Source organism: Colossoma macropomum, unplaced genomic scaffold, assembly GCF_904425465.1.
Source record: "Colossoma macropomum unplaced genomic scaffold, Colossoma_macropomum, whole genome shotgun sequence".
Classification (NCBI taxonomy): domain Eukaryota; kingdom Metazoa; phylum Chordata; class Actinopteri; order Characiformes; family Serrasalmidae; genus Colossoma; species Colossoma macropomum.
Genome location: NW_023495090.1, coordinates 95,001 through 112,030, shown reverse-complemented (window position 1 = coordinate 112,030; position 17,030 = coordinate 95,001). Strand labels below are relative to the sequence as shown.

General features: G+C 41.9%; 1 protein-coding gene across 1 annotated transcript in view; it reads left to right on the top strand.

Annotated features, from left to right (window-relative positions):
* Positions 1-242: 242 nt before the first annotated feature.
* The window catches only part of LOC118801004 (dolichyl-diphosphooligosaccharide--protein glycosyltransferase subunit STT3B-like), a gene marked incomplete at its 3' end in the record, with an annotated part of 111,061 nt that continues 94,273 nt past the window's right edge, over positions 243-17,030 (top strand). The window contains exon 1 of the mRNA XM_036561177.1: positions 243-430. Coding sequence (XP_036417070.1) covers positions 243-430 — 188 coding nt within the window. The remainder of the gene's footprint in view (positions 431-17,030) is intronic.

The following is a 17,030-nucleotide window of genomic DNA, read 5'->3' as shown; positions in this document are numbered from 1 at the left end:
GCGCGCAGAGCCGTCGCAGATGGCACGAGACGGACTGTGGAAGATTCCGCGCGTGAACGACTCGACGCGGACGGATTAACGCGGGAGGAGAGAGAGGGAGAGATAGATAGAGTGAGAGAGGAGAGATAGAGAGAGGGAGGAGAGAACGGCAGGGCGCTCGCGGGAGGGAGAAGAGGGGGAGAGTGACGGAGAAGCAGAAGAGGAGAGGACTCTCTCTCTCCGCTCTCTCTCCGGGCTGGAGGATGGCGGAGGCGGACGGTAAGGCCGGCTGTGGCCGGCAGGGGGCGCTGGCTGTGGGTCTGTCTCAGCCCGCTGGGTGGCGCTCTCTGCTCTCCATCACCATCCTCTTCCTGGCCTGGCTCGCGGGCTTCAGCTCCAGGCTGTTCGCCGTCATCCGCTTCGAGAGCGTCATCCACGAGTTCGACCCTTGGTGAGTTACTGAGGGAGGGAGGGAGGGAGGTTCTGTCTGGTCTCCAGCTTCAAGTTCACTCTGAGTCCAGTTCACTGTGTTCACTCTGAGTTCGGTTTGTCCCGTTCGCTGTAACAATCCGGTTCAACCCACTTCAGTCTGTTCACTCTTAAATCCGCTTTGTTGAAAATTCAGTTCAGTCTAAATTCAGTTCTATAACGTCATTCACCAAATTCACATCACGTTTATTATTATACAGTAAAACTGAATTCACTCCGGTTCCACTTTATTGTAAGTTCCTTTTGTTCTAGGGGTCAGTTTGGGTCAGTCTGAGTCCAGATTGATCTTATTCCAGTTTTTTTCACCTGGATTATTATAATAAATTGAAAATGGATTTCACTCTAATAGTCCAATTTATGTTAATAATCCAGTCTATCTGGGTTGGGGTGGGGAGTGTAGGGGCTTGGTGGGGAGTGGGGGCGGGGGGTGATTCTGGTGGTCAGTTTGGTGGTCAGTCTGAGTCCAGGTAACTATGTTCATGAGTATGAGTCCAGTTTGTCCTGTTCACTCTAACAATCTGGTTCTGTCTGGTCGCTTGTAAATCCGTTTTGTCGCAAATTCAGTTCGGTTCACTGACCACATTCACACAGCACAAAAAAAATCACATGTTTATTATTCAGCAGTGAAACTGACTTCACTCCAGTTCACTCTGGTTACAGTTCATTCTGAGTTTTTGTTCTAGTGGTCAGTTTGGGTCAGTCTAAGTCCAAATTAATCTTATACCGTTTTTTTTTTCACTCTAATAGTCTAATTTATTATAATAATCCAGGCTATGTATGGGGAGGGGGGCAGTAAGTAGTAGGTTTGGTGCGAGGTTAGGGCTCAGTCTGGTGGTCCGGTTCGCTGTGTTGACTCTAAGTCGGTTTGTCCCGTTTACTCTTAACAATCCGGTTCAGTCTGTTCACACATAATGTGAATTTTTGTGCTGTGTAAATAAGGTTAAACAGTACAAACATTCATATTATGTTTATTATTTAACAGTAAAACCGACTTCACTGCGGTTCAGTCTGGTTCAACTTCATTATAAGTTTCATTATAGGTTATTTTTTTTCTGGGGGTCAGTTTGGGTCAGTCTGAGTCTAGATTGAGTCCAGTCTGTTAACTCGTAAATCAGTTTTGTTGCAAATTCAGTTCAGTTCATTGACCTCATTCACACAGCAGAAGAAATCACATGTTTATTATTCAACAGAGAAACCAACTTCACAGTGCACTCAGGTCATTCTGAGCTACATTCTTTTTGTTCTAGGGGTCAGTTTGGGTCAGTCTGAGTCCAGAGTGATCTTATTCCATTTTTATTTCTCTCTGATAGTCAAATTTACTCTAATAATCCAGCCTAATACAGTCCATCATTCCGGTTCAGTCTGAGTCCAGGTCAGTCTGTTCTCTGTGAAGTCCTTTTCTACAGAAATGTGAGTGCATCATACAACACGGCTGTGAAGTTGAGGTAGAAGAGCAGCGCTCAGTGAAGAGATAAGCTTTCAAATCACTTTTAAAAAGAGGAAATGGATGAGCGGTCAGAAATATGTTAGGGCGAGGAGTTCCAGAGCTCAAGGGCCGTAGAACTAAAGGACAAAAGAAAAAGAAGACCACCTAACCTGGGGGGAACCAGCAGCCCAGAGCTGGATGACCTGAGGGATGTACAGATGGAGTTAGATATGGAGGTGCCAGACATGCAGAGCCTTAAAGGTAATGAGAATTATCTGTACTGAATACGTGAAGTAACGTGTGGCCAGTGTGACCGAGTACAGGACAGTGCGTCTGGTGTGGGTCAGAACTCCTGCAGCCGAGTTTTGAATATACTGCAGTCTATTTTAGGTGCTTGAAGGGAGATCGGTAAGAATAGAGTTACAGCAATCATGTTGAGAAGTGATATAAGCATGGATCGAAAGTCCAGTTTACTGGAAGGCCAGCTCAGTCTAATAATCCAGTCCAGGTCAGTCTAATAATCCAGTCTTTTCACTTTAAAACCTGTGTTGTTGAAAGTTTACTGTAAGTCCAGGACAGTCTAATAGTCCTGTCCCAGTCAGTCTGTTCACTCTGAAGTCAGTGTTGTTGAAAAGCTCAGTTTACTGTAAATCCAGGTTAGTCTAATAATCCAGTCCAGGTCAGTCTAATAATCCAGTCCAGGTCAGTCTGTTCACTCTAAAGTCTGTGTTGTTGAAAGTCCAGTTTACTGTAAGTCCAGGACAGTCTAATAGTCCAGTCTAGGTCAGTCTGTTCACTCCATAGTTTGAATTGGTGAAAGTTCAGTTTACTGTTAGTCCAGTTCAGTCTAATAATCCAATCCATGTTAGTCTAACAATCCAGTCCAGGTTATTCTGTTTGCTCTATAGTCTATTATTGAAAGTCCAGTTTACTGTAAATCCAGGTCAGTCTAATCATTCAGTCCAGGTCAGTCTAGTAATCCAGTCCAGTTCAGTCTGTTCACTCTGAAGTCTCTGTTGTTGAAAGTCCAGTTTGCTGTAAGTCTGGATCAGTCTAAATCGGTCTAATAATCTAGTCCAGGCCAGTCTAATAATCCAGGCCAGGTCAGTCTAGTAATCCAGTTTAGGTCAGTCTGATATGTGTGCTGCACGTATGAGGGACAGTAAATGGTTTAACCCTTTGCTGGCTGACAGTTGAAAGCTAACTAAGGCAGCTGCTGTGTTATTTATCACTCATATGCAAAGCAGACGTACCTAAAAATAGCAGTATCTCCTACTGCTCATTTTAATTCACAGTTTCTATTTATTTGCTGAGTTTATCGTGTTTTTAAAAACAATATGTATATAAAACAGTAGAAGTTTTCACAGACCACATTTTATGTTGTCCCCACAATAGATTAAGTTCAGTAAACAGACAGTAATTGTGTGTTAAAGTGTGCAGCAGTGTGTCTCTGTAGAAGAAGTGTTACTTATTTACACTTGGAACATCAACAACAACAACATGGAGTTTGACCAGGGGTGCAGAAGCCTTTGCACATGGCTGTTGATGTGAATATCAGAGATCAGCATCAGTCCGTAACTCTGATATCGCTGCGTCTCTAAGTTCCTTTAGTCTGACGGTTTTCTTTTCTGTAAGATCCAAACAGCTGTTTGTTATGAATGACTGAAAATGAACAGAGAAAAGATTAATAATATAATGCTGAGAAGCTGAAGGTGTCAAAGGGATTTTGCAGCTTGCTACTCTGAAGCAGTCTGTGTGTTATTGAGTGTGTGATCCAGCGGCACAGCGTCCTGTATTTCGGCTGCTTCGCTTTCAGGTCCCGGGCGGTTGGTGGAATGTGACCTGACAGGTCAAAGTGACAGTGTAAATGCGACCTGGCAGGCCAAAATGACTGAATCCCTGGAGTAATCAGATCCCATCGCTAAGCTAATGGACTCACTCAGGCGACTCAGCAGCACTAAAGAACTTCCTCGGGCTGCGGCGTTCTCTGTCTGTCTGCATTACGCTGAAGACAGACTACGGCAGTTTACGATAGCGCCGTCTCGATTAATCGATTAAAACATAATCGATTCAAATGTGCCTTATCGAAGGATTTCACGCGGATCAGTGTACAGTTTGATATGATAATGCAGATTTTTAATTGTCCTACTGCTTTATTTTAGTAAGAAGTCTGATATATAAATACAGTTATATGCAAATATCTCCCACATATGCTGATACTTCTTAAATATTGTTTATATATTGTTATGAGCATTGTGATGACTAATATCTCCTATTCTAGTGTATAGGTGTTTGATGAGTTTGTTTATAGACTAATATCTCCTATTTTAGTGTATAGGAGTGATTATTGAGGTTGTTTGAGGACTAATATCTCATATTTTAATGTATATGAGTGTTTATTGAGTTTGTTTATGGACTAATATCTCCTGGTGTATAGGAGTGATTATTGAGGTTGTTTATGGACTAATATCTCCTGGTGTATAGGAGTGATTATTGAGGTTGTTTATGGACTAATATCTCCTGGTGTATAGGAGTGATTATTGAGGTTGTTTATGGACTAATATCTCCTAGTTTATAGGAGTGTTTACTGTGGTTGTTAATGGACTAATCTCCTTTTTAGTGTATGGGAGTGTTTATTAAGGTTCCTTATTGGCTAACATTATGTGTAATAACCTTGATTGATGATGTTTATGGACTAATATCTCTTATGCTAGTGTACAGGAGTGTTTATTTATGTTCCTAATTGGCTAATATCTCCTATTCTAGTGTATAATAATAATAATAATATATAGAGTTTTTTTGTGGACAAATATAAGACGTATACAACGTTTTGAGCACAACTATGTATCAAAACAGTATTACACTGCTAAAGTAATCCATAATGCACTGCAGATCCACAGAGGAACATTTCATTCACAGCAGAAAGAGCAACAAAGAGTATATCAGCCCACCAAAGAGTATATCGGCCCAACAAAGAGTATATCAGCCCAACAAAGAGTATATCGGCCCACCAAAGAGTATATCGGCCCAGCAAAGAGTATATCGGCCCAGCAAAGAGTATATCGGCCCAGCAAAGAGTATATCGGCCCAGCAAAGAGTATATCGGCCCAACAAAGAGTATATCAGCCCACCAAAGAGTATATCGGCCCAACAAAGAGTATATCAGCCCACCAAAGAGTATATCAGCGCAACAAATAGTATATCAGCCCAACAAAGAGTATATCAGCCCAACAAAGAGTATATCAGCGCAACAAAGAGTATATCAGCCCACCAAAGAGTATATCAGCGCAACAAAGAGTATATCAGCCCACCAAAGAGTATATCAGCGCAACAAAGAGTATATCAGCCCACCAAAGAGTATATCAGCGCAACAAAGAGTATATCAGCCCACCAAAGAGTATATCAGCGCAACAAAGAGTATATCAGCCCACCAAAGAGTATATCAGCGCAACAAAGAGTATATCAGCCCACCAAAGAGTATATCAGCCCAACAAATAGTATATCAGCGCAACAAAGAGTATATCAGCCCAACAAAGAGTATATCAGCCCAACAAATAGTATATCAGCGCAACAAAGAGTATATCAGCCCAACAAAGAGTGTATCAGCGCAACAAAGAGTATATCAGCCCAACAAAGAGTATATCAGCCCAACAAAGAGTGTATCAGCGCAACAAAGAGTATATCGGCCGAACAAGTTATAGTTTTTTTTTTTTCACTTTGGCACTCAGGTCTGTGTTTTATAAGTTATACAGCATTGAGAAATGAGTTGAATTGAAAGAGAACCACTGGTTCGGCCCTTTGTGAGTGACACCCTCTCTTTATTCTTTTCTTTTTCATTTTTTTGTTCTCTCTTATTATTCTGTACCTGTTTTATCTCTGTAATAAAACACGCACGGTGCAGTGCTCTTTGATTATATTTTATTAGGCTGATGTGCTGCAGTCGCTGCTCATTAAACGGACGCAGCCTGCTTTGCATTCCACTTCACGCTGAGGAATGTGGGTAAAACTGTTTGAATCTGGTGATTTTTTTTCTTTAAATATATCTTTTGTGCAGCACCAGCATCAGTAATATGTAATACAGTGTGAGACTCGTGCACTGTACGTCCAGAGGTCTGTAGACTCCAGTGTTTCTCCTGAAATGAAGGTGTTAATAGTGAGTCTGTGCTGCAGTAACAGCCTCTACTCTTCTGGGAAGGCTTTACACTAGATGTTGGAACATTGCTGTGAGAATTTCATTGAGCCTTAGTGAGGTCAGGTTCTGATGTTGGATGGTCAGTTCGGGGTCAGTCCAACTCATACCAAAGGTATTGGATGGAGCTCCATCACTGCAGAGAACACAGTTCCACTGTTCCACAGCCCAAAGCTGGGGGGCTTTATACCCCTCTAGACCACACTTGACATTGGGCATGGTGACCTTAGGCTCAGGCGGCTGCTCCAGAGTGACCCTTTTCTATGAAAATTAGAAAGAGCGTTGTGTACAGTACGAATACCCAACCAATTGGTATTATATATAATACAAATACCCCACAGTTAGTATTGTGCTAAGTAAAAATACCCCACCAAATAGCTCTGTATAAAGAACAGCTACCCCACCAATTAGCTCTGTATAAAGAACAGCTACCCCACCAAATAGCTCTGTATAAAGAACAGCTACCCCACCAATTAGCACTGTATAAAGAACAGCTACCCCACCAATTAGCACTGTATAAAGAACAGCTACCACACCAATTAGCTCTGTATAAAGAACAGCTACCCCACCAATTAGCTGTGTATAAAGAACAGCTACCCTACCAATTAGCACTGTATAAAGAACAGCTACCCCACCAATTAGCTCTGTATAAAGAACAGCTACCCCACCAATTAGCACTGTATAAAGAACAGCTACCACACCAATTAGCACTGTATAAAGAACAGCTACCCCACCAATTAGCTCTGTATAAAGAACAGCTACCCCACCAATTAGCTCTGTATAAAGAACAGCTACCCCACCAATTAGCACTGTATAAAGAACTGCTACCCCAATTAGCTCTGTATAAAGAACAGCTACCCCAATTAGCACTGTATAAAGAACAGCTACCCCACCAATTAGCTCTGTATAAAGAACAGCTACTCCACCAATTAGCTCTGTATAAAGAACAGCTACCCACCAATTAGCTCTGTATAAAGAACAGCTACCCCACCAGTTAGCTCTGTATAAAGAACAGCTACCACACCAATTAGCTCTGTATAAAGAACAGCTACCCCACCAATTAGCTCTGTATAAAGAACAGCTACCACACCAGTTAGCTCTGTATAAAGAACAGCTACCACACCAGTTAGCTCTGTATAAAGAACAGCTACCCCAATAATTTGAACTGTATAAAGAACAGCTACCCCACCAATTAGCACTGTATAAAGAACAGCTACCCTACCAATTAGTACTTTATAAAGAACAGCTACCCCACCAATTAGCACTGTATAAAGAACAGCTACCCTACCAATTAGTACTGTATAAAGAACAGCTACCCCAATAATTTGAACTGTATAAAGAACAGCTACCCCAATAATTTGAACTGTATAAAGAACAGCTACCACACCAATTAGCTCTGTATAAAGAACAGCTACCCCACCAATTAGCACTGTATAAAGAACAGCTACCCCAATAATTTGAACTGTATAAAGAACAGCTACCCCAATAATTTGAACTGTATAAAGAACAGCTACCCCACCAATTAGCTCTGTATAAAGAACAGCTACCACACCAATTAGGTCTGTATAAAGAACAGCTACCCCACCAATTAGCTCTGTATAAAGAACAGCTACCCCACCAATTAGCACTGTATAAAGAACAGCTACCCCACCAATTAGTACTGTATAAAGAACAGCTACCCTACCAATTAGCATTGTATAAAGAACAGCTACCCCACCAATTAGCACTGTATAAAGAACAGCTAACCCACCAATTAGTACTGTATAAAGAACAGCTACCCTACCAATTAGCATTGTATAAAGAACAGCTACCCCACCAATTAGCACTGTATAAAGAACAGCTAACCCACCAATTAGCACTGTATAAAGAACAGCTACCCTACCAATTAGTACTTTATAAAGAACAGCTACCACACCAATTAGTACTGTATAAAGAACAGCTACCCCACCAATTAGCTCTGTATAAAGAACAGCTACCACACCAATTAGCTCTGTATAAAGAACAGCTACCCCACCAATTAGTACTGTATAAAGAACAGCTACCCTACCAATTAGCACTGTATAAAGAACAGCTACCCCACCAATTAGTACTGTATAAAGAACAGCTTCCCTACCAATTAGCATTGTATAAAGAACAGCTACCCCACCAATTAGCACTGTTTAAAGAACAGCTAACCCACCAATTAGCACTGTATAAAGAACAGCTACCCTACCAATTAGTACTTTATAAAGAACAGCTACCCCACCAATTAGCACTGTATAAAGAACAGCTACCCTACCAATTAGCATTGTATAAAGAACAGCTACCCCACCAATTAGCACTGTATAAAGAACAGCTACCCCACCAATTAGCTCTGTATAAAGAACAGCTACCCCACCAATCTGCATAGTGTAAAGTACAAATACCCCACCAATTAATATTGTGCTAAGTATAGAAATCCCATCTATTAGCATTATGTATAGTACAGGTACCCCTCCAGTTAGCCCTGTGTAACAAATACTCCACCAATTAGCATTGCCAGTTAGCATTGTGTTAAGTACAAATACCAACCAATTAGTATCATGTAATCTACAAATACCCCACGTTAGCCCTGTGTAAAAAACACCCCATCAATTAGCATTATGTAAAGAACAAGTACCCCATAGATAGTATTGTATTAAGTACAGTTACCCCACCAATTAGTGATGTTTAAAGGAATACCCCACCAATTAGTGATGTTTAAAGGAATACCCCACCAATTAGTATTGTTTAAAGGAATACCCCACCAATTAGTATTGTTTAAAGGAATACCCCACCAATTAGTGTTGTGTAAAAATGTATAAATGTGTGCTACATTGGTTAAAGAGTATCAGAGCAAAGTTTGAACACTGAACATGTCTTGGCTAATTAAGTACATCGGGGAGTTGACGGAGAAACTGGTGGAGTTTGATATTTTGCCAAACTGTCGCTTTAATTTAGTTTGTGACCCATCTGTCCTCTCCTCCCCCTCTCTGGACCTGCCGTGGGTGCGTGTGCAGGGTCGGTAGGATGAGCCCTGTCTGCCTGCGGTCCTGTTTGGGATGGCTTATAAAATATTCAGAGCATCACCGTGTACAGTTTTATTCTGAACGCACACCACCTCCGCTGCACTGTCCCTGTCCTGCCTCGCTGATTTGTATCTGCGATGTTGGATTTGTATAATAAATAACACCCAGGATTGCTGAATATTTTTCTCCTGGTGAGCATCCAAGGGCGTATGTCTTTGACTAGCATTAGCATAGCAGTCGGAAATGGCTCATTACCGTAGCCTTCACTTTAGGCCCAAACTGTGATTTTCTCTGCTCTCTCTCTTTTTATTCAGCCTTGCCTACTCAGGCTCATCCTCCACCTCAGTGTCGGGATATGACAGTGGGGAGAGAGCTGTGTAAGGCTTTATGTGGGGTGTAATGTAGGCCATGGGAGAAATAAAGGAGCGAGAGAGAGAGAGAAAGGAATGGCTATGTGGAGTTTACAGCATCACAGTGAGTGAGGACTGAAAGATTAATGTGTTTTTCCAGGTTCAGGTGCAGCTGTTGATCCACAGCCTGTGTGGAGCTCCTCTGTCAGGGTTTAGGTTGGCCAGAATGTAGCAGGGAATACGCTTAGTCACAGTGTAGCCTAGGCTTTGTGGTTTTGGTTAGAGAATAATAAAGGTTGTGTGGGTTTGGTCAAAGTGTTACGTTTACATTTATACATTTAGCAGACATTTAGCTGTCCCCAACAACTTCATGTGACAGATGTAGGCAGATGTAGCGTTAGGCATCTTGCCCAAGGACTCTTATTGGTACAGCATGATGTGGTTGCCCGGGTGGGGAACTGAACCCTAGTCTACCTGATGGAAGTTTTCATGATACACATTCTGCCACAGTATTTTGTTTTGCTGAGGTCAGATAAGCTGGAACAGACAAAAAAACAACACAATTAAAAAATACTATCAACAACTAAAAGTACAATGATTTTTACTTTACATTTCATCTCCTGTGCTACACTAATTCTATTTAAACAGGACTTAATATGCTGTCTTTGTAATGAAACATGCAGGTGGTCAGTGTTCCAGACTAATGGTTCCCAGCCCTGGACTTGGAGGACCCCTTGCCCCGCGCGTTTTAGTGTTTACCCAGCTCCCAACACACCTGATCTAACTGACCCGCCAATTATCAAGCCCTTCCTGAGTTGAAGTGGGTGTGTTTTGGCAGGAAGACACAAAAATGTGCAGGGCAGGGGGTCCTCCAGGACCAGGGTTGGGAACCACTGTTCTGGATGTATTTGCAATACTTACAACGTGATAAGAAGAAACATATTGTGACACATTGTGGCATTATTTGTCTTGATAACAGTAAATGCAGTCATATTGCCCAGCCCTGTGTCAAAGGCAGCAGTGTTACCGTCTATAATATATTACATTTATGTATTTGGCAAAAGCTCTTGGCTTAAACAGCTTACAGATGTATTGTGAATGTAGCCTTAAAAGTCTTGCCCAAGGACTCTTATTGGTATAGTGCAGTGTGGTTGCCCGAGCAGGGAATTAAACCCTGCTTTGCGTGGAGGATCATAAAAGTGCCCACTATGCTACACTAACTGCTTCTAAGGCCAGTTTGGTCAGCACAGGATGAACTCTGAACCTTTGGTATGAAATGAACGCATGTATGCTTGCAGGCCCAAATTGCGTGTATTTGAATGTAAAGGGCCTGAAACTGTACTAAGCATGCCTTGTGTAAATGTCTGTGAGGACTGGGGACGGGCTGGTATTAAATTTAATCATGCACTTGAACATTCTTGGTTGACACTGAAATTCAGGCCACGCTGGCCTCAAAACCAAAGAAAGCTGACAAAGAAAAACAACTGAAATACAACAAACCTACCAAAACGATGACAGTATGTAGCGCCAGTCGCTCCTGGAGGTTCAGCTTCATCTTCACCAGCATCACAGGAGCCATCATGAAGCTTCACTGACTGACAGCTGGGCTCATCACCCAGAATGCGTTTGAGCTGTAAAAAGGGCGCGGCCACTTCTTTGGTTCGCGTCCTCGGGTTCTTTAAACTCTGCTTTCAGACTTTTAACTGTTCTTTGACGCTGCAGCCTCGTTCTCCTGCGGCCTCGTTCTCCTGCGGCCGCGTTCGGACATTTCTTTAGAAATCTCTTCAAACTCGGAGGGTTTTGATGAGTCTCTTCTGGTTTTGTACAGAAACATCAGCCTAAATGTTTATGAGTCTCAGCAGCGCCAAATTATGACGATTGTTGAGTTGGATTGACATAAAAAAAAAGGCGCATGAATTCCGATCTGGCTATTCAGACTGATCGCATTGCCGCAGATCTGATGCGTATCGGATATTTTCACTGTTGATCTGCTGCAGCTCCGACTGTTTGAATTGTTGAACAGTGCAAAACAAACCAAACTTTAATCACTGTTTCTCATTTTTCATTACCACTAAAATCATTTATTAAGTGCTGAATTATGACACCTTGTTGTGGCCCTTTTTAATTAATCCTCACAATTTTGACCATCTTCATCACCATCACTTCAGCCTCAAATTTTTGGTGGTTCAATATTTCATGCAACCTAAAGAAACTGACTACATACTTACATACATACATGCATACATACATTTGAACCTCCTCTTTTCTTATTTTTATTACTTTCATCTGTGTGTGTGCGCATGTGTGCGCGTGCATGTGTGTGTGTGTGTGTGTGTGTGTGTGTGTGTGTGTGTGTGTGTGTGTGTGTGTATAAAGAGTAAAAAGCTGAATTTGAATCTGTATCTGCTGACGTTCCTCCACTTTTCTCCTATTCTCGTCTTTTCTGCTCATATTAATTATTCAGATTCTGCTGAAGCGTGAGAGCGTTCTGATGTGGCAGAGAAACAGAAAACCAATAAAACCACAATAGAGCCAATATATCACAGAGAGAGAGAGTGAGTGGGAGAGAGAGTCACAAGGGAGGGGGAGAGTGAAAAAGGAGAGGAGAGAGTATAGAGAGACACGGGAGAGAAAGAAAAGAAAGGGAGCAAGACTGATAGAGGATAGAGAGGGAGAAAGAGGGGGGGATATAGAGAAAGACAGTGAGAAATATAGTACATACAGTATAGAGCAGGGGTATCAAAGTACCGGCTTCATATGTGCCATCAAATATTGACAATTTATCCTTAAATCTGGCCCACAAATCTTTTTTTTCTTCCCTTTTTGGCTAAATTTGCCCATCTGACAGGTAGATCTGCCTCAGTCACCAGGCACTGTGGCTGATAAGCGCTATAAAATCAGCTCAGACTGATTATTACAGTGTTAAAAGCTAAAACAGTCGATCATAATCAGATTTCTGCAGTTATCTGATTATTCAAATGGTCATGTAAACACCATACTCCGATCTAGAAATCTGATAAAGAGGCTGGATTTTGGCTCAGTAATCAGATTTCTCAGTGCATGTAAACTCTTACTCTGATTTCTTTCGGATTTCTCAGTCTGAGCATGAGCGAAAACAGACTGCAGTACCAGATATAAGTTGCTGCGAGAAGCAACAAAACATAATTCAAGTGACGCTGAAACCGACTACATGCTTGACGAAATTAAGCATTTAAAGATTCTTCATCTTCTAGATGATGTCTGTTCATATTTTCAGCTAAAGTGGCGCAATGTTTAAAAAGGCCACGGTAAGTTTGAGTTTTACGTTACGTTTACGTCTCGTCGTCTTCTGTGAGTTTATTGGCTGGTTGTAAAGCAGAAATCTGATTACTGTCTGACTCATGTAGACCTGGAGTTTCCCCATTATCTGATTAGTCAAGTGCATGTAAACGTGTTGATCGGATTACTGACAAAATCTGCTTTTCTGCAGTTATTATTAAGTGCATGTAAACACACTCACTGACTGTAATTCAGCTACAACTAACTGAGTGATTATTCTAATTCAGACTGATAGTTAGTTAAACCTGCCCCTGTGGATTCATCCAGGACACAGCAGCAGATACAAAGTGTCTGATTTAAGAAAATGAATAGAACTATCAAACAGATCCACTGAGAATACAGAATTAAACACTGTACTAACACTTCACTCACATTCAGCAGGAGCGGCAGTGCTTTCACAGTAGGAGTCCCGTTTAATTCTACTGCTGAACAGGGCTGGAGCTTCACCAAAAGTGGTGGGGTAAAACCTATTGTTTCACAAATAAATGGATTCAGTCTCAGATTGCAAACTGTGCTTGCTAACATCTCTGAAGAACATCGGGCTCATTCACACCCAGTTCATTCTCACAGGTCTCCACCGGAGTTTGGGCTTGTGTGATATTCTATCGTTTTCATTTGGTTTGGTTGTTTTCGTGCTGCAGCGGCTAAACTGGACCAGATTGTACGTGCAGGTGTTTGTTTATTGGTCAGAAAGCTTGCGGGCGCTCTGTTACCTTAATGTTCGCCACCATTAAAATGGAAAAATAGAAAACAGAGTCACAACCAATGCAGTAATAATAAACCATACTCCTGCATCTGTATGACTGGCTTGTCATATCGAACGTAACCAATGATGTGGCTGATGCTCAGGCATAAATAAATCCTGCGATCCATGAGCCAAAATTAAACACATATCTTTGCTATTATTTTATTGCTTGTCTGTTGTTGTCCTCAGCAGCTTATGCTGCAGGAGCGATATGAGCATCTGGACAGAGTAAACTGTTACGCAGGCAGGTTGGGCAGGCAGTGCAGCTCTGATGAGCACTGAGGAAAACATGCTCTGGGGTTGAGTTCTCCTGTTTGGTGCAGACTAACATAAAAATGTGTTTCCGTCAGTAGTGAACTGAATATATATAAATATTTGTGCACAAATACCAGGTTCCTGTCCTAAAGTCTGATTGGCTGAGCCGAATTCGAAGCCATTGTAAAATCCATGTTATGTGCACACCTATGACCGCCTCACAGCAACTGAACTCTGTATCACTGCATCACAGCACGAAAAAACCCTTCTGCTGTTATGAGTAATCTTTGACTGTAATGCTGCTCACATGGACCATGGAGTGTACTGATTAAGTAAGAACCATTTTCTGTTTAAACTGAGAGGCTGACAGCTTATGTTCTTAACTAGAACTAGGCTGGTCAGCTAGCTAACAGGCTAAAAGAGAGCAAAAATGCTAAACAACTATGCTAAAACGGCAGTATTAAAGTCTAAAAATGTCACTTGAATGTTTTACACACTTCAAATGTTCGTGTTTCAGTCAGAAGTCGTGTCAAACCCAGACTGAATCCCAAACGGCTCTGTACTCCCTAAATAGTGTTCTAGCTATGAAAGTTTAGAAATTCTAGCCTCTCCAGTCAAACAGTGCATCATTTATCGAGTGTGGATGAGTCTGAATCCCAAATGACTGTTTCTTAGCTGTATTTTGCTCTGTTGGGCTGCAGGATCCACTACGTAGTGCACTATGTAGGGAGCAGGGAGCCATTTGAGACTCAGCCCCAGTGTGAGAAGAGGGGCCGCTGGATTGGTGCTAAATAAGACTCACTGTGCTAATTTAGTGACCAAAAAGTACTTATAAAGTGAGTTTTTACATTAAACATATGTTCAGTCTTATATTACAAAATGTTTAAAAATTCATGAAATGACCGCAATATATAGCGATGAGTGACCGAACATACTCCTCATTCAGCGGTCCACGGTTGCTTGGCAACGATACCATACTCTAAAGGAACTAAGGTTCTTGGCGGAATACTTGTTTATGAATATTATTAATAATAACGTAAGTTATTTTCTGAATAATTGTGTATTTCATCCTAGTTTATGTTGGCCACTGTTTTATAAAAGCAATAAGCCACTCAAGGATGTGCGTTACGGTGATTTTATCACAGGGAAGGAAGCTTTACCCTCCTTCACCTTGTGTCTAACAACACCCTTACCAGTGGTAAAATCGCAGTAACGCACAGCCTCTTGTGGCTTATTGCTTTAATATACCGCTGTTGTCGGAACAAAACCTCGTATCTCCAAAAAGGTAACTTTACAGGAGAAGGAAGAACATTTTTAACTTTTAATGGAAGTGAATGGATAAATAATTTTTACCAAGAAATTTTGGACCATTCTAATTCTATTTCTATTCCATTCTAGTCTATTTCTCCTTTTTCTTTGTTCTCCCCCCAAAGGGAGAGGTTAATCACATAGTTTAACCCCTTAAAATCCAGGCTTATTACATACTAAGACTTATTATTTAGTAGCTACAGGGACTTCAGTGCAAACTGGCTGAGCTGTTCTTAGAGTATAGAGGTGTGTAATAAAACTCTGGGCCGTGTCAGGGGTTGAACTCTATCCTGCTGAGCAGTGATTTTCTGGCAGGCGAGTTCAGAATGAAGAATCTCTGCTCTTCAGTTTACAGTCTAGCTGTGGAGTTTAGATATTAAGGTGTGTTTCTGAAGCGCTGTACTGTACGCGAGTCCCTGCTGCCTCTTCAGCCCTGATGGTTATTATACAGCGGAGAAGTCTAAAGTGTATGAGGGGTTAGATGAGTCTATAGAACATCTTACTCTAATTATCGCTGCTGAATGAGGTCCTGATGGAGTTCAAGGTTTCTAGCCATTCATCATCTCTGCACTCAACACCACAGTCCTCCTCCTGTTTCTGCAGTAACCGCCGTACATCTGTAGATCCGTACAGTGTCAAACACAATCAGATACAGTCAGATCAGATAAAGACAGCGGAAGTGAGCTTTTTAGCAATGACAGATCAAGGCTGCGTCTCCATGATTTCTACTTCTGTGGAAAGCGAGGCTTTTCATTGAGGTGCTGCGATAGGACCATGTTCTTCGTTATCGTAATAAATTACATCACAATATCTCGCGATATTCTTTTCTGAGCAGATCATGGAAATCATCAGTACTTTAACCTTTCTAAATCGGTACCTCTGTCGAAGCGCTCACTTAGTTTTCTGTACTTCATTGTTGCGCATCAAATTGTCTAGCAACGTGGTGAAGGAATATACCTTTAGAAAGCTTGATATCTCAGGATTTGATTCCCGCAAACCATCTTATGATCAGTTATTCACAGCAGTAATGATCGTGTCATTTGCAACATAAGCACTGAATGTGCAAACGCTAGCAGATCTGTGTGTCCTCACCTTCGAAGCCTTGCTGTTGGTTCTATCATCAGGGGATGCGAGTTCGATCTCTGGTGATCCTACAGCCGTCCGTGGCCGGGGGTCCAAGAGAGCACAGTGCGATGCTAGCGCAGGCTTCTTTTAGCTGATGTAACAGAACTGGCGGTTAGCATTCTCCTCTGAGTGTTTTCAGCTGACCAACGATGTTAGCTGCGTTCCAGAGCCTAGGCAGCAGCCGAGGTAGTGCGGGTCCTGGTTGGACTGTCCTATGAAGACTCCTCCCTTAGCAGCCTGTTTGTAACACAAATGGAACAGTCTTAACAAGGCTGACTTCACCAGAGTGGCGCGAAACTCATGAGGGAACTGGAGAGAGAAAATGGAGTCTGTTGCGTTGTGTTTGTTGCTTTTTCATTTCTTCCCGATATACGATATACGGACGAATGCTTAATTAATTACTCATTTTACACGTTATAAGGTAACGAAGACAAATTCAAGGACGTAAACAACTTACATTTTAAAACGAGCTCTGCTTCGTGTGCAGAGAACTGTGGGTAACTGAAGGCCTGGATGGATACATCTGATGAAATCACTTAAAGTCACTCTGAACATAGGCTGCATTTCTAGTCTGTATATGAAGGGTCCTTCACTTTGGAGAGGCCTGCTATGACGTAGCGGCCGAAAAGTACAGCCTGCCTCGGCTGCAGTGTAGGATTTGGAAGACAGCTATTGTGTTAGCAGCAGTTCAAAACGTGCTTCACAGGTTTCGGGGGAAGCCTGTGCTAGCTTTCGCCCTCCTGGGCATGGGCGAAAACGTGTGGTCTGATAACATGGCAAGACTCAGAGATCAGTCTAGAGATCGGTGAGTGAGGCGAGA